Source organism: Salvelinus alpinus, chromosome 15 (assembly GCF_045679555.1).
Source record: "Salvelinus alpinus chromosome 15, SLU_Salpinus.1, whole genome shotgun sequence".
Taxonomy (NCBI): domain Eukaryota; kingdom Metazoa; phylum Chordata; class Actinopteri; order Salmoniformes; family Salmonidae; genus Salvelinus; species Salvelinus alpinus.
Window position 1 is genome coordinate 25,378,411 of NC_092100.1, and position 19,208 is coordinate 25,397,618.

Below are 19,208 nucleotides of genomic sequence, written 5' to 3' on the forward strand. Positions count from 1 at the left end.
TAGCCTCTCGACACCTCTCGACACTGCTAACCTACAAAGCATTACATGGGCTTGCTCCTACCTCTCTCTCCGATTTGGTCCTGCCGTACATACCTACATGTACGCTACAGTCACAAGACGCAGGCCTACTTATTGTCCCTACAATTTCTAAGCAAACAACTGGAGGCAGGGCTTTCTCCTATAGAGCTTAATTTTTATGGAATGGTCTGCCTATCCATGTGAGAGACGCAGACTCGGTCTCAACCTTTAAGTCTTTATTGAAGACTCATCTCTTCAGCAGGTTCTATGATTGAGTGTAGTCTGGCCCAGTGGTGCGAAGGTGAACGGAAAGGCACTGGAGCAACGAACCGCCCTTGCTGTCTCTGCCTGGCCGGTTCCCCTCTCTCCACTGGGATTCTCTGCCTCTGACCCTATTACGGGGGCTAAGTCACTGGCTTATTAGTGCTCTTCCATGCCGTCCCTAGGAGGGGTGCGTCACTTGAGTGGATTAAGTCACTGACGTGATCTTCCTGTCCGGTATGGCGTCCCCTCGGGTTCGTGCCGTGTCAGCCTTGTCTCAGGGTAGTAAGTTGGTGGTTTACGGATATCCCTCTAGTGGTGTGGGGGCTGTGCTTTGGCAAAGGGGGTGGGATCATTTCCTGCCTGGTTGGCCCTGTCCGGGGGTATCGTCAGACGGGGCCACAGTGTCTCCTGACCCCTCCTGTCTCAGCTTCCAGTATCTATGCTGCAATAGTTTATGTGTCGGGGGTTAGGGTCAGTCTGTTATATCTGGGGTAATTCTTATGTCTTATCCGGCATCCTGTGTGAATTTAAGTATGCTCCCTCTAATTCTCTCTCTCCCCTCCTGGAGGACCTGAGCCCTGGGACCATTCCTCAGGACTACCTGGCCCGATGACTCCTGGCTGTCCCCAGTCCACCTGGTCATGCTGCTGCTCTAGTTTCAACTGTTCTATCTGCGGCTATGGAACCCTGGCCTGTTCACTGGACGTGCTACCTTTTTCCAGACCTTCTGTTTTCAACTCTTTCTCTCTCTACCGCACCTGCTGTCTCGAACTCTGAATGCTCGGCTATGAAAAGCCAACTGACATTTACTCCTGAGGTGCTGACCTGTTGCACCCTCTGATGCACCCTCGACAACCACTGTGATTATTATTATTTGACCCTGCTGGTCATCTATGAACGTTTGAACATCTTTGCCATGTACTGTTATAATCTCCACCAGGCACAGCCAGAAGAGGACTGGCCACACCTCAGAGCCTGGTTCCTCTCTAGGTTTCTTCCTAGGTTCCTGCCTTTCTAGGGAGTTTTTCCTAGCCACCGCATTGCTTGCTGTTTGGGGTTTTAGGCTGGGTTTCAACTGATGTGTAAAGGGCTTTATAAATACATTTTATTGATGTGAAAAGGTGGTGTTAACATGTGAACTCTAAATTAAATTTCACATGTGAAATGTCAGCTCAACATGTGAACATGTATTTTTTTATAAGGGTATGCTGTACTGTGTGTGTGTGTCTGTGTCTGTGTGTACGTATAGTCTGAGCTGTTACTGAAACATCCAGCCGGTTGTTCAGCAAGGTCTTGATCAGCAGGATATGACATGTTAGCTCATTCTCCTACCGTGACTCACTGAAACACATGTTGAAACAGAGTGTTCTTTGAAGACGAGGTGGTGGATTCCAGTAAAACCTAGTTTTAATTTGACAGGAAATGCTGCACTGTGCCAGACCAAAGTAGGAGACCAGACCACATCCTGTTACAGCAACTCACTCACTTCATTATGGAGTGAGATTTGTTTCCTTATTCTGTAAATATGTCTACCACGATCTGTGCGTATATTCAACATAACTCACAAATAAAACTATGATATGTGAATATATTAAAACATTTCTTAAATAAAACCATAATCCGTAAATATGTATAAATATTTCCCAAATGAAACCAAGATCCATATGCATGTTCAGCATGAGTCACAATTCAATCATGATCTGTAAATATATTTAACGTAGCTCACAAATAAAACAACAATTTGAACAAATGTACAACGATGTGAGCAAATGTTCGGAAATTCCTAACATTTACAACTGTGTAACGTGTATTTGCACATCAAAAAGTGCTTGTGGATCTGTATTTTCTGCTGATTTGTGTGGTCAATCAGAGAGGAAGAGGCGAAGCAAGAGGTTTTACTCAGCCCAAAATTTGTCCACGAAAGTAAGCCCACGAAGTGAGGAATCAATGAGAGTGTCAAATTGCTAATTTGCTACATGAGGCTCATTTGAATGAATAGAAGTTTCATAATGGTTAGGTTGATACAAAAGCACTGATATAAGTGGTGGAAACCCTCAATGACAATGTCCATACTAAAACAGGTTATATCTACGATGAGTCCTCTATATATCTGTATGACAGCAGGCACAACTCAGATATAAAGTTGTTTTTTAAAGTTGCCGAAATGCCACGTGTGTCCAACTTGCCAAAACTATAGTTTGTTAAGGGTTTCCACCACTTTAAAATAGTCAACTGGGTGGAAGCAATCAACCAATGAAGAGGAAAATGGACTACTTCAAAATGGAGATAGCCTCAGTGGCACTGCCCATGGGGTCACAGACATTACAATGGCCCAGATACAAAGATGAGTCCTCCATCTATCTGTATGGCCTATTGTTCACGTGTATCTGTCTTCTCATTGGCTATAATGGTCCCACCTGATCCCGCCTCTTCCCGCCTGACTTCCATCTTTGAGGACATATATTTCCATTGTCACTTGACTATCTTGTCAATATAATAGACAATGTTTGGTTCAATCCACAAATGGACAGTGCAGCTCCAGTCATTGAGATCTATGTCACGTAAGGCGCAATGCGATGACGTCATGTCAAGGCAGGATGTCATATCCCCATGTATTGGGACAAACATTTTCTAGAAGAATATTAAACAACAACTTCGTGAAATGTGAGAATTATGTTTATTTATTCAACAAATGATGTTAGCATTTTCAACGGCATACTTTCATATGAATGTTAAATTCAATCATTAGGACATACAGTTGAAGTCGGAAGTTTACATTCACTTTAGCCAAATACATTTAAACTCAGTTTTTCACAATTCCTGACATTTAATCCTAGTAAAAATTCCCTGTCTTCGGTTAGTTAGGATCACCACTTTATTTTAAGAATGTGAAATGTCAGAATAATAGTAGAAAGAATGATTTATTTCAGCTTTAATTTCTTTCATCACATTCCCAGTGGGTCAGAAGTTTACATACACTCATTAGTATTTGGTAGCATTGCCGTTAAATTGTTTAACTTAGGTCAAACGTTTCGGGTAACCTTCGACAAGCTTTCCACAATAAGTTGGGTGAATTTTGTCCCATTCCTCCTGACAGAGCTGGTGTAACTGAGTCAGGTTTGTCGGCCTCCTTGCTCGCACACACTTTTTCAGTTCTGTCCACACATTTTCTATGGGATTGAGGTCAGGGCTTTGTGATGGATACTCCAATACCTTGACTTTGTTGTCCTTAAGCCATTTTGCCACAACTTTGGAAGTACGCTTGGGGTCATTGTCCATTTGGAAGACACATTTGCAATCAAGCTTTAACTTGGTCTCAAATGGGATGTGATGTAGCTTCAATATATCCACATAATTTTCCATCTACATGATGCCATCTATTTTGTGAAGTGCACCAGTCCCTTCTGCAGCAAAGCACCCCCACAACATGATGCTGCCACCCCTGTGCTTCATGGTTGGGATGGTGTTCTTCGGCTTGCAAGCATCACCCTTTTTCCTCCAAACATAACGATGGTCATTATGGCCAAACAGTTTTATTTTTGTTTCATCAGACCAGAGGACATTTCTCCAAAAATATGATGTTTGTCCCCATGTGCAGTTGCAAACCGCAGTCTGGCTTTTTATGGCGGTTTTGGAGCAGTGGCTTCTTCCTTGCTGAGCGGCCTTTCAGGTTTAAAAAAAAAATATATATATATATATATATATATATTTCACCTTTATTTAACCAATTTAAATAATTGGTTAAATATGAACAATTTCTCATTTACAACTAGGACCTGGCCAAGAATAAAGCAAAGCAGTTCGACCCATACAACAACACAGAGTTACACATGGAGTAAACAAACTGTACAGTTATACAGTAGAAAAAGTCTATATACAGTGTGTGCAAATGAGGTAAGATAAGGGAGGTAAGGCAATAAATAGGCCATGGTGGCGAAGTAATTACAATATACCAACTAAACACTGGAATGGTAGATGTGCAGAAGATGAATGTGCAAGTAGAGATACTGGGGTGCAAAGTAGCAAGATAAATAAATAACTACAGTATGGGGATGAGGTAGTTGGATGGGCTATTTACAGATGGGCTATGTACAGGTGCAGTGATCTGTGAGCTGCTCTGACAGCTGGTGCTTAAAGCTAGAGAGGGAGATATGAGTCTCCAGCGTCAGTGATTTTTTCAGTTCGTTCCAGTCATTGGCAGCAGAGAACTGGAAGGCTTTGGCGGCCAAAGCAGGAATTGGCTTTGGGGGTGACTAGTGAGATATACAGTACCTGCTGGAGCGCGTGCTACGGGTGGGTGCTGCTATGGTGACCAGTGAGCTGAGATAAGGCGGGGCTTTACCTAGCAGAGACTTGTAGATGACCTGGAGCCAGTGGGTTTGGCGACGAGTATGAAGCGAGGTCCAGCCAACGAGAGCCAGCCAACGAGAGCATACAGGTTGCAATGGTGGGTAGTATATGGGGCTTTGGTGACAAAATGGATGGCACTGTGAATGGACTGCATCCAATTAGTTGAGTAGAGTGTTGGAGGCTATTTTGTAAATGATTTCGCCGAAGTAGAAGATCGGTAGGATAGTCAGTTTTACGAGGGTATGTTTGGCAGCTTGAGTGAAGGATGCTTTGTTGCAAAATAGGAAGCCGATTCTAGATTTAATTTTGGATTGGAGATGCATAATGTGAGTCTGGAAGGAGAGTTTACAGTCTAACCAGACACAGGTTATGTCGATATAGGAGTCGTTTTTCTGTGGATATAGATTATTCTGTACCTGTTTCCTTCAGCATCTTCACAAGGTCATTCATTTGCTGTTGTTCTGGGATTGATTTGCACTTTTCGCACCAAAGTACATTCATCTCTAGGAGACAGAAAGCGTCTCCTTCCTGAGCGGTATGACGGCTGCGTGGTCCCATGGTGTTTATACTTGCGTACTGTTGTTTGTACAGATGAATGTGGTACCTTCAGGCGTTTGGAAATTGTTCTCAAGGATAAACCAGACTTGTGGAGGTCTACAATTGTTTTTCTGAGGTCTTGGCTGATTTCTTTTGATTTTCCCATGATGTCAAGCAAAGAGGCACTGAGTTTGAAATACATCCACAGGTACACCTCCAATTGATTCAAATGATGTCAATTAGCCTATCAGAAGATTCTAAAGCCATGACATCAATTTCTGGAATTTTCCAAACTGTTTAAAGGCACAGTCAACTTAGCGCATGTAAACTTCTGACCCACTGGAATTGTGATACAGTGAATTATAAGTGAAATAATCTGTCTGTAAACAATTGTTGGAAAAATTACTTGTGTCATGCACAAAGTAGATCCTTACCAACTTGCCAAAACTATAGTTTGTTAACAAGAAATTTGTGGAGTGGTTGAAAAACAAGTTTTAATGACTCCAACCTAAGTGTATGTAAACTTCCAACTTCAACTGTACAACCGATGCTGAGTCAAGCTAGCTAACTATAGCTAGCTAGCTATAACATCAGCTAGCTAACGACGTTGGATGCGATAAAGCTAGCTAGCATAGATGGCAATCTCGTCATATTTATGCTAGATGAACAACTTACGTTAAACTAACTAATTGTAACGTCAGGAATGTGTCAATTATGAAGGACAGCACAGTTTTTAAATCCTGAATTGGTGATCTTGCTAGCCAGATAGTTAGCTAGCTGATGCTAAATGTGGCAAATCATATTTTTGTTTTCATTCAGGAACTAGAGGACAAGTGATTCGAGGCAGGACAAATCGCTCTTTCCCAACTGGTTTGAAGGTAAGAAATTGGACCATTATCTGATTAAAAAAGTAAGAACTGCTGCTTGCAGTGTTTTGCTCCATCTAGGCTTATTTGCTAGCTAGTCAAGTAACTTGTTGTTCATTGTAACATTGATTGATATGTTGTTGCCTAGTCAATGACATGCATTCTGTTTCTGTCGATTTCCTCTTGTCAGTTTCCTGCCCTTTGTCTTGTGGGTTGAGGGCAATGTTACCAGTTAAATAAAAGGCAACATTTTGTAATCATACTGTACAGACTTAACTTGAGCGTAAAGGCACATGACATGAATCTCACTTTAATGTCATATGCCTTGTCATGGGTGTCCGTGCCTCCGTGGATTGAGCTCGGCTGTGGTCCATGTTTTTCTTGGGGAGAAAAGCAGATACTGCCACTGTGGAACTATATGACTGTCTGGCCTTGGACATCCGTGACACCATTAAGCTGGTGTGTATATTGATAGTGTACATTATTGTCATTCTAAGAACACAATATGTATTGAGTTAATGTGTCATTATAATAGATTTACTTTATCCTCTTGTGCTGATCCTGAGACCACATATGCAGTCTTTGTTAATTCATGGTGTCTATACTATGTGTTGGTACCAATATCATGGACTGGGTGCTGCTCTAAGGCTTCACCACAAGGGTTGAGAGACTACAAAAAAATGGTATTTGAGACCACGTCTCTTTCTTAATTGTCTTTCCTTGTTGTGTCCCCGGGCACCGAAGGCGTGGATGTCGATTAAGGCAGCCCCCAGCACCTCTCTGATTCAGTTGAAGGCATTCAGTTGTACAACTTACGAGGTATCCCCCTTTTCCTTTTCCCTTTCCCTTTTTTTTTTGATTCCTCTGAAATTTTCCTCAAATGTGTTTTTTGTTGTTGTCATGGATTCAAGGAAGTGAGGAAAACAGGAAATACAGTTGAGAAACAGCCATGGTCTGGGATAAGACAATAGCCTATGTAGTCTATCAACTCAAGAGGTCAAGATACACCACTGAGTACAGACTCTTGTTGGTTACGTTGAAGTAGAAGTGATAAAACACAACATTTAAAGGGCACCTTGCTTTGTACACGTGTAAGATAGATGAGTATGCCCTGCCAGTATGCAATGGATAATGTTAAAAAAAAAAAGTATTTATCTGTCATTTTAAGATGGTTAGTCTCGGTCAGGTCTTGTTTTTCTACATTTAAACGTGTCTTGGTCTCGACACATGGGGGCTGGGGTTGAAAGCTGAAACAGTGTGACTGGCCGCCACAGGCGCAATTGTTATTGTTTTTTGTTTTAAGGAAATTAGCATATAACTGCATGAAGCCAACATTTTTATAAAACCTTTTAAAACTGTTGCACTGCTTCCTCATCACCAAAGGCTTGTGTGCATTGTAATCATGTATTTTAGGTGGTCTGACAAACAATGAGAAAGGGCCTTCAGGAGACCACCGTGTGGAACTTCCTGACACAGCGACCAGACATTGTTCCATTGGTGTTTCGGTGAGAGGCAGCCGCTGTCTTAAGCCTAGAGGTATAGTGCCCTTCATAATATTTAGACATTTTAGTAAATCTATACCCTTAACCTGGCCCTGGCTATGCATCTGGGGGCAGATCTTTGTTGTTGTTGGCACAATGAGTCAATAAATGGGGTGGATGTGCTTTCACTGGTTGCATCTCTCTGTCACTCACACGCTCACTCAAAACACACACACACACAGCCCCTGAGCGCTGCCTCCTCGCTTTGAAAACCGTTTGTTTTCAAATTCAAACAGCAGGTCTCAACCCCCCTGGCGAAAATAACTTGTGTGATAACCAATCAGCGCAATTGCTGGAAATCTGAGTGCACGTTCACGCCTAACTTTCCAATGAGAAAGAGAAAAAAAGGAGCATTGGTTATGTTATACCATAGGGTCAGGATCTCAGCCTAGAGATCAGCCTAGCACTTTTTGGTCCTAGTTATTCTCAAGAGGTGCTTGAATTATTTCATTTTTTTCTATTAAATTGTACTTGCACAAATAGTCTAGCCCCTGGACGACAGTGATGAATGACCAACAGACGCAAAATGCCTGACAACTGGATACCTCTGGCAGTTTGTTGAAAACGGGAATCAAGTTCAATACCTATGTAGACATTCAATTTTGCTATAATAGTAGTGTGTACTATAAAAAAGTACACACTACTAAAGTACTGGAATGATTTTGTTCTGTTCGTTATTAGCCTTAAGAGACATGCTAAAGATGCTCCTCAAATTCTGGGTTGGGTGGAAGATCCTGACTCAATCAGTGAAGGTTACAGTGGTTGATGGCAGCCTTCCAAAAGCATCAATATGCTTCCAGACCCTCCGCCTACCAGGGCACCATCACCAGTACATTCTGTAAAGATTGGATTTCATCTATCAGCATAGCAGACACATGGTTCGTTTAGGAACCAAAATCTACCAAACAACCTCCTGTGTTTGCTGTGGCCCTCCTCTTCTTTCCCATATGTATTTATCAACCCACTGGTAATACTCTCAGAAAATGTTGTTATTGACAAAAATGTTTTGTGACCAACTTTAGAAAAATTTGTAAAATTGTATTTGTGGGTAATAGTTCATGTGACCAGATACAGTAGTTTCTCTGTTTAGAATAGGCATAAGGAGATTGTAAATTGTGTAAAAAATGTTTCTCCTTAATTCCTCCGTCCTTCTCTCCTCAGTGACCTGGAAACTGATAAGTGTTCACCATATGTGGGAGTGAGTCAAATTGTTAATAGGCGAATGGAGGACATCTAGTATATAAGCAGTGTAATGATTTATCTCACACCTTACAGAAACAAATAGTTAGGGAGTGACTTGGGACCGGACGTAAGTGTTGCTGACATCAGACCCAAAGCAGTGATCCATGAATGTCTGAAGAAAAGACTATAGGTGGAAATAGGGGTTGGAATGAAAACCAACATATATTGTATAGTTCTCAAAAATCAGTACCAGTTATAAGACACTGCATGCAAGCAGTTTGGCAAAGTCTAATGCTTTGTGCCATAGTTGTACACCCTAACCTCATATTCTGTTTATATACTTTTGTTTACTCACTGTGTATGTATATACTGCATTCTCAACATAGCCCATCCTAATAATGTTATACAGTGCATTCGGAAAGTATTCAGACCCCTTGACTTTTTCCACATTTTATTACACTACGTTACAGCCTTATTCTAAATAGTCCCCCCCCTCATCAATCTACAGTACACACAATACCCCATAATGACAAAGCAAAAACAGGTTTTTAGATGAAAAATTCAGATCGGGTTCAAGTCCGGGCTCTGGCTGGGCCACTCAAGGACATTCAGAGACTTGTCCCGAAGCCACTCCTGCGTTGTCTTGGCTGTGTTCTTAGGGTCGTTGTCCTGTTGGAATGTGAACCTTCCCTATGGAGCAGGTTTTCATCAAGTTGTACTTTTTTCTGTTCATCTTTCTACCGATCCTGACTAGTCTCCCAGTCCCTGCCGCTGAAAAACATCCCCACATCATGATGCTGCCACCACAATACTTCACTGTATGAATAGTTTCCTCCAGACGTGACGCTTGGCATTCAGGCCAAAGAGTTCCATCTTGGTTTCATCAGACCAGAGACTTGTTTCTCATGGTCTGAGAATCTTTAGGTGCCGTTTGGCAAACTCCAAGTGGGCTATCATGTACCTTTTACTGAGGAGTGGCTTTCGTTTGGCCACTCTACCATAAATGCCTTATTGGTGGAGTGCTGCAGAGATGGTTGTCCATCTGGAAGGTTCTCCCATCTCCACAGAGGAACTATGGAGCTCTGTCAGAGTGACCATCGGGTCTTGGTCACCTTCCTGACCAAGGATCTTCTCCCCCGATTGCTCAGTTTGGCAGGGCGGCCAGCTCCAGGAAGAGTCTTGGTGGTTCCAAACTTCTTCCATCTAAGAATGATGGAGGCCACTGTGTTCCTTCAATGCTGCATAAATGTTTTCCTACCCTTCCCCAGATCTGTGCCTCGACACAATCCTGTCTTGGAGCTCTACGTACAGTTCCTTTGATCTCGTGGCTTTGTTTTTGCTCTGACATGCACTGTCAACTGTGGGACCTTATATAGACAGGTGTGTGTCTTTCCAAATAATGTCCAATCAATTGAATTTACCACAGGTGGACTCCAATCAAGTTGTACTGTGATATTAGCAAACATTTCTAGAAATATGTTTTTGCTTTGTCATTATGGGCTATTGTGTGTAGATTGATGAGGGGAAAAAAACGATTAATCAATTTAGAAAAAGGCTGTAACGTATCAATGTGGAAAAAATTTATGGGTCTGAATACTTTCCGAAGGCACTTTATGTTGAATATACACACGGATTGTGATAAACATATTTACAGAGTAAAGAAACAAATCTCACTCCATACTTCTTCCCCTGGAAATGTGTGCTGCCTGCCTGCATGCTTTCTTGCGGTGACTGTTTTGTGTGAGTGAGTGTGTGGTTTTAAAACAAAGGGTAGACTACTAGGCGATAGGCTGCTCTGAATCTCTGATGCTCTATTCAAAGCATTCAAGGAAGTGTATCTTTGAGAATGACCGTTAAAAATGTTTGATCCCTGGGTAAATACCGTAGGGTTACAAAAATCTGGGAACTTTAATAATAAATTCCCTGGTTTTCCAGAATCCTGGATGGAGGAATCCGGATTTCCTGCTTATTCCCTCCTGATTCCGGGAACGTCCCAGAATTTTGCAACTCTAACTATAAGTATTGAAGCTCTCCATAGGAACAAAGGAAAGCAGGAGAACAGGGAGGAGGATGGATGAGAGAGGAGGGAGGGAATGTGGGGCAGCTAAGGTGAAGGGAGGAGAAGACAGCGTGAAATGGAGTGAGACAGACAGAAGACATATGCTCTGAATGTAAATCAGCTTAGCTTAGCCGCCCAGTCCCATCAACCCCCTGGCTGCCTCCCCCTCTCCCCCACCCCCTTTCCTCCTCCAGCATCCTCAATCTCCAAAACTGGATCTCAGTAAGTCTATACACAGCTGTTCCCCTTCCACACCCCTGCGCTAGAACAATAAGCACCCCCTCCTCCTCCCCCAGTCCACTCTCCTGCTCCTTAGCTTTATCCTCTAAGGAGCTATGGCTTCAGCAGCTCCCTCCGCATTACGCCAACCAGCCGGGGGGAGGGTGGAGACAGGTTAGTTGTGAGTGAGTGTGTGTGTTTGTGTACATGCAATGTGGTCTACAGTACAATGGATGGATTTAGGTCTAGGTCAGGGCTCTCCAACCCTGTTCCTGGAGACCTACCGTCCTGTTGGTTTTCAATCCAACCCCAGTTGTAACTAACTGGTTCACCTTATCAACCAGCTAATTACTAGAATCAGGTGAACTCGATTAGGGTCGGAGAGAACCTATAGGACAGTAGCTCTCCAGGAACAGGGTTGGAGAGCCCTGGTCTAGGTCTTCACACTGCAATGTACAGTGCATTATGTCTACAGGGCTCTCTGTATACCGCCTATGTACTATATGTTTGTGACTGTGTGGTGTGTATGTATTTTTATTTGTGTTAAATTGTTTAATTCTTGTGGTTGCTAAGATAGGTTGTCTTATGTTTGTGTTTTCTGGGATTCTAGGGGTGTTTGTGAAGTGGTTGTTGAGTGAATGAATGTGACACTGTTTTAGTGAACATGTGAGTATGAGCTGGAGAGTGAGGCCTTGTTATACCCAGTCCACGTGAGCTGACCACTGTGTCTTTTTTGGGCTACGACTTTGTATGCTTAAATATAGCCCTTGAATAGAGAGGATAGAGTTGGAAGGAAGGAAAGAAAGAAAGAAAGAAAGAAAGAAAGAAAGAGAGAGAGAGAGAGAGAGAGAGAGAGAGAGAGAGAGAGAGAGAGAGAGAGAGAGAGAGAGAGAGAGAGAGAGAGAGAGAGAGAGAGAGAGAGAGAGAGAGAGAGAGAGAGAGAGAGAGAGAGAGAGAGAGAGAGAGAGAGAGAGAGAGAGAGAGAGAGAGAGAGAGAGAAAGAGAGAGAGAGAGAGAGAGAGAGAGAGAGAGGGCAAGAAGGGCATTCTATGCCATCAAAAGGAACATAAATTTCAACATACCAATTAGGATCTGGCTAAAAATACTTGAATCAGTCATAGAGCCCATTGCCCTTTATGGTTGTGAGGTCTGGGGTCCGCTCACCAACCAAGATTTCACAAAATGGGACAAACACCAAATTGAGACTCTGCATGCAGAATTCTGCAAAAATATCCTCCGTGTACAACGTAGAACACCAAATAATGCATGCAGAGCAGAATTAGGCCGATACCCACTAATTATCAAAATACAGAAAAGAGACGTTAAATTCTACAACCACCTAAAAGGAAGCGATTCCCAAACCTTCCATAACAAAGCAATCACCTACAGAGAGATGAACCTGGAGAAGAGTCCCCTAAGCAAGCTGGTCCTGGGGCTCTGTTCACAAACACACCCCACAGAGCCCCAGGACAACAGCACAATTAGACCCAACCAAATCATGAGAAAACAAAAAGATAATTACTTGACACATTGGAAAGAATTAACAAACAAACAGAGCAAACTAGAATGCTATTTGGCCCTAAACAGAGAGTACACAGTGGCAGAATACCTGACCACTGTGACTGACCCAAACTTAAGGAAAGCTTTGACTATGTACAGACTCAGTGAGCATAGCCTTGCTATTGAGAAAGGCCGCCGTAGGCAGACATGGCTCTCAAGAGAAGACAGGCTATGTGCTCACTGCCCACAAAATGAGGTGGAAACTGAGCTGCACTTCCTAACCTCCTGCCCAATGTATGACCATATTAGAGACACATATTTCCCTCAGATCACACAGATCCACAAAGAATTCGAAAACAAATCCAATTTTGATAAACTCCCATATCTACTGGGTGAAATTCCACAGTGTGCCATCACAGCAGCAAGATTTGTGACCTGTTGCCACAAGAAAAGGGCAACCAGTGAAGAACAAACACCATTGTAAATACAACCCATATTTATGTTTATTTATTTTAACTTGTGTGCTTTAACCATTTATACATTGCTACAACACTGTATATATATAATATGACATTTGTAATGTCTTTATTGCTTTGAAACTTCTGTATGTGTAATGTTTACTGTTAATTTTTATTGTTTATTTCACTTTTGTATATTATCTACCTCACTTGCTTTGGCAATGTTAACACATGTTTCCCATGCCAATAAAGCCCCTTGAATTGAATTGAATTGAGAGAGAGAGAGAGAGAGAGAGAGAGAGAGAGAGAGAGAGAGAGAGAGAGAGAGAGAGAGAGAGAGAGAGAGAGAGAGAGAGAGAGAGAGAGAGAGAGAGAGAGAGAGAGAGAGAGAGAGAGAGAGAGAGAGAGAGAGAGAGAGAGAGCAAACTACTTTACTTTACTTTACTTTACCTATTTGATGTGTTTGGGGAGAATGCCAAATCTCTGTTGGTAAAATACTGTATGCAAATGACACTGAGTGTGGAAGGAGTTTATCAGCTAAATATTACATGAATATTTCAATACAGTCAAGATTGTCAATACATTGTCTCATATCATTTTGATGGAACTGTCTTTGACTGCTGTTAATGCACTGCTATTTCTGTATTATCTGGGTGTAACTTACGTGTCACCCCATGTTCATCCCCTAGCAGGAGCAATTCCCGCTGGGGTAGACGGGAGTTCATGGCGCTAAGCACCAGTAAATACCACAGGGTAAACAACACAATAATGTGTGGCATTTCAAACCCTTAACCAATATCACAATGCAAACCTTGTTGGCCAGATACCCACACAATGTATGTATTGTCTATCTCATTATTTCTCTATAGACACACACAACTCTCTAAATGCTCCACAAACAGAAACACAGTAAGTTTACAGACAGGCACACACATTTATCACGGGCCACTGCGGGCAGGGTGTGTGTGTGTGTGTACATTGGTCTTGCAGAGAGGAGATCTGCTGATGTGTGACAGGCAGTGGGCCCAGCTGATTGACAATAGACCACAGAGCATTCTGGGAAATAAGATAAGCCACAGTCCTGTCCCTGTGTGTCACTAATTTAGGGGATTGCGGACAGAGAGGGGGGAGGGGGGGAGAGCGAAAGACGGAGAGAGAGACAGACTGTGAGAGAGAAAGAGAGTGACAGAGAAGGAAAGAGATAGTGATAGAGAGGGATAGAGGAAGAGATGGAGAGAGGGAGAAAAAGTAAGAAAAAAAGAGTGACAGGGAAGTGGAACACCACACAAACAAGGAGATATGTATCTTCTTACTCCTCTCCCCTCTTACTCTTTATCAGCCATCACTGTATTACTCTCCATACTCTTCCATCAATCCCAGTCAGTTTCTCTTTTAATTTCTTCTCACTATCTCAATCAATCTTTTACCCCCATTCCTTTTCAGCCCCTCATCGGTCTCCTTCTCCCTCTCCCTATGTGTCCAGACATACCTGGCCTTAAATGAGCCCCAGAAAGCAGACTGGTCATATGTGACACGTAGCCCACAGGGTCACCTTCAGCCCCATACAGACCAGACAGGCTGGGCCGGACAGTCAGTCAGTCAGTCAGTCACACAGGGCTGCCCAAGACTACAGGCAGACAGATATCTCAGCCAGCCACACTGTCAATCACACAACCTGGAGCCAGGCAGGCACACAGGGAAAAGAACAGCAAACAGGCACCCATAATGTCCTGGAAAGGCTGATTGTATACCTGAATCGATTTGAACATACTGTGCTCGCGAGTCAAGACAGGTATACATGTGACTCGTTTCAGGAAACTAGGTGTATGTCGCGCATCACTACTTCACAGGAGAAGCATTTGAACGTAAACATGTATTCTTTTATCTAAATACATTTTTTTGGCAGAAATACCTTCTGGAACATGTGAACTTTCATCTGTCTTAATAACAAACTTGAATGCCATCTGTAAATACGAATAAAATTGTTAAATTACGAGCCTAGTTGGTTTAGCCCCAAAAAAGACAGGAGCCTTCCCTCTACCATTTTCTAGCTCTGAGTCTCTACTTTTATCCAATGTAAAAAACACAATTTCAAATGTTGCTATATACTGTAAGAATTAATCAAGTCGTTCGGTCACATATACAGTACCAGTCAAAAGTTTGGACACACCTACTCATTCCAGGGTTTTTCTTTATTTGTACTATTTTCTACATTGTAGAATAATAGTACAGCCATCAAAACTATGAAATAACACATGGAATCATGTAGTAACCAAAAAAGTGTTAAACAAATCAAAAGATATTTCATATTTGAGATTATTCGAAGTAGACACTTTTTGCCTTGATGACAGCATTACACAAAACACTATTGGAGCGCTAATGGCATACAGACACTATCTATGTATTTGGCTACTGTATGGTACATGTAGATCAGGCTTTTTTTGTTTGGATACTGTGATTACTTGAGTACAAGCAGGCCAAGCCATTAATATAGAAATACAGGATTCTAATTATATTTCTATAGCTACTGTATTTGACAATTATGAACTCCAGTACTATCCTATCGAGACACGCCCCTAGACAGACAGACAGACTAAGTAGTGCTATGGAGAGAGTCAATGGAGGGAATAACACACCACTGTGACCCCAGCTCTGGTACTAGAGAGACGGGCCATATAGAGTTCACAGCTACATTCCGACAGTCACAGCCAGCATCATTTGAGTAAGAGGGGAAAGAGAGGCTACATGAACCAGAGAGAGATGGAGGGATGAAGAGATGGCAAGAATTTGAAGTAGGAAAAGAGAGAGACGGGGAAGAGGAGAAGGTTTCAGAGATTCACATGGTGGAAAAGTGGCAGACGTGAGGGGAAGGAAGCAGAGATGAGGAGGGAGGAGGCCATATTGTATGAGGAAGGGTGTCTCACCGTTGTAGGACAGGCGGGGCTTGCTTAGACACATGATGAAGTGCACCTCCATCTCATTAGACGCCACAGACTTGGAGCAGACAGGACACTTGAACCCTGTGGAGAAAGAGAGGGAGGATTGGTTAGACTTTAGTGTATGCATGTTACACTGGCTCTCTGGCTCTCACAGCCACCATCCAACTCACAACAGTGAATAAGTGAACCAAATGATCCTAGATTATTACAAACCAGTGTTCCCAACTAGAATGGGGCACCACAAACAGTGGCATCAACCATGTAGACTCACATTGAATCACTCTGTCTGTCTGTGTCTCTCTGTCTTTCTGTGTGTCAGTCCCCTTTGCATGTAATACAGACCTGTCTCTTATTCACTATGTAATAAACATGTAGTAATCTGTAAAGATTATGAATGTTAACCTGCATATGAAAAGACATTGCCGATGAAAATGAGCTATGTTGCTAAATCTGGTAAGATATTTGTTGTGCATGGTCCCTGAATAATAAAAAACGAAATGTTGATACAAATGTGTATATCCCATTCCAAATAGCAGACATAAATTACTGCAAAGCTCTATCTTAGCTATCTCTCTTACGATGTTTGTTTTCAGCTTTGTGCATATTACAGAATTAGCAAAGCACATAAAAGGAGATTACATCAATTCCTGGCGTGGCTCTCCCTCCAACCACATGAGTTGAGTTTTGCATCATGAGTCCTCAATTCTGTTTTAACACAGACACCAGTAGTGTTCAGATGGCTGCACCCAACACTTTACATGTACACAACTACCATAAGCACAGACACCAGGGCTCTGTCCAAACGGCACCCTATCCCCGACCCTGGTCAAAAGTAGTGCACTATATATGGAATAGTGTGCCATTTGGGACTCAACTCAGTAGTGTTTAACTGGCCGCTGCATCAAACCCTGTACATTTACACATTTACCATCCCAGATCCCCAGCAAAGGGCTGGACTCGCCAGTCTTTTTGGGCACAACAGCAGGCCATTATCACGTTGGTCATTAAACCACTCAGTCCAGGGACCACGCTGTCCTGTGTGTACATTGCCAAACAAAAGCTCAGCTGTGCCAAAATCAGCTTGTTTTTGGTCCAATGACAACTATGCAGTCATAAAGGTTGTTGCTATTCATTCCTCGTTACGTATTTTCTCTTTATTCAGACAATATTGAAAGTACATGTTGGGATACAGGTAGAGGAGAGATCGCGTGTGTCAGGGGTGAGTTTCGTACCCATATCGTTCATGTATACTTGGGAGACTGCAGTACTATCGCTGCTCCACGCTCCCGCACCAGAATGTGTGTTTTAATGTTAATGTTAAGTCAATATTTATTCATTCCTTCGGTGGGATCAGAGTCTAAACTCTTACTTTGAGACTTGTCTGGTTGGTCTGAGTCTGTCTGGGGTTCACCTAGAAAGCATAAAGCAATGACCAGACAGACCAGCACAGTCAGGAGAAGAGATGGAGAGATGAAAACACCCCATAAAGGCCTAGAGCTGAAGTGAATGCGACAGCTTTATAAATGAGAGAAAGAGAGTAAGGGGGAACTTGAACGAAACAGCAAGTATGACAAAGGGATGAGGGTGGGATTGATAGATAGAGAGAGGAACTAATAAAGATAAAAGTAAACCTAGTCAGTCAGTAAACCGAAGCCCCACCCCCCCATGACAGCTGACCCACATTTCCCCTGGCTGCTATTTTCAGCCCTTACTTAGGGACAGACAGAGAGAGGAATGGAAGACATTTTAGAAAAAATAGAGATGCAGGAGAAAGGTAGAGTGAGGACTTTCTATGAGAGATGGTTGGATGTGATGGACAGAGACAGCCCATGGATCACCTCCCAGAAGGCAAGAGGCCAAAGAGGCCCTATCTGTAAATGGCAATTCAGACAGTTTATGGCAACAGCTCTATGACAATTTCAATGATCAAAGAAATGTTCAGAGGTCACATGATGATACTGTGGACCTCTTTTTGTATGTGTGCTCATCCATCCACTGACAGCACTGAAAATAAATCAGTCTCTGAGAACATACTGTAACTGAGAAATACCACTCGTTGCTTGGAACAACTTAGTACGACTTCTAGGGTGGTGCTGGGAACTAAAGTTTACAGTAAGTCATGGGGGATTGATTGTATTCTAGGAAACTGTGAGGTCAATAGGGACCATTAAAGTAAATCACAAGACTGCATGAAAACATAAGCAAAGAAAGATATTCCCTACAGTGAACACAGTGTGTTTCATGAACACAGAGCTGGCCCTTTATCAAACCACTAACAAGACATACTTCATACTAGCAGAGAGAGCACAAATATCAACACAATACAATGTCCCAACCTGAAACTAACCATCACAGCAGATTCATCATACCTTACTAAGTAATAGTACAGCCACTGTTTACTTACACTGAACAATGCACAGTCTAGTTGTCACACTGTATAGATATCAAGCCATTGGTATAGGCCTAGTAACTATGGAGTGGGCATGCTCTGTTTCTACAGAAGTGAAATAGAGCCATTACACTGCGCTCTGTTAAAGTGTCCCATGGCACCTCTCCACAAAGCCGACACATTTCTCAACCCAAGCCGACTGACTCAATCTTTACTCCATGTATTTTTTATGATACCTCTGTAGTCCTGCCCCATTCCCCATGGTCAATGATAAAGAATTAAAAACCTTACAAAAATACTTGTGTCTCGGAAGCTCATAAAATGTCCATGACTGGCCACCAGCATTATGATAGCTTCCTTCCTTAGGATCATTACCCTCTCAATATATTCCCACTCCTCTCCATGTGTTAGACAGAGTAAAGAGGGAAAGCCATATAGGCGATGTTAAACAGCATTTACCCTTCTTCAGAAGTGCTTAAAATGTGAATGACTGTGATTTGAGGGTCAATTGTGAACATTACCCTCCCCCCTACCCACCAATGTTGTCTACACTCAGACTGAATCAATACAACAAGCTATCACAGTCTCACTGTAGTATTAGACGTTTTTTTTTTTTTCTTTTCTCCAAATGTGAACCAATTCAGGAAACTACGCTTATGTGGCAATTCACGACTTCACAGGAGAGCTGTTTGAACATAAAAAATATATATTTTTTAGCAAAATTCGTTTTTGGGCAGAAATGCCTTCTTGAACATGTGAACTTTCATGTGCCTTAATATAAAACTTGTATGCCATCTGTAAATACGAATAAAATAGTTAAATTACGAGCCTAGTTGGTTTAGCCAGAGAAAAAGAGAGCAATCTTCCCGCTAGCCATGATTGGCTG

At 42.4% G+C, this 19,208-nt stretch overlaps 1 protein-coding gene across 1 annotated transcript in view; it reads right to left on the reverse strand.

The window, feature by feature from the left end:
- The window catches only part of LOC139539783 (E3 ubiquitin-protein ligase znrf1-like), a 47,695-nt gene that overhangs the window by 16,840 nt on the left and 11,647 nt on the right, over positions 1 to 19,208 (reverse strand). Inside the window, exon 2 of the mRNA XM_071343068.1 lies at positions 15,919 to 16,014. Within this exon, the coding sequence (XP_071199169.1) occupies positions 15,919 to 16,014 (96 nt within the window). The remainder of the gene's footprint in view (positions 1 to 15,918; positions 16,015 to 19,208) is intronic.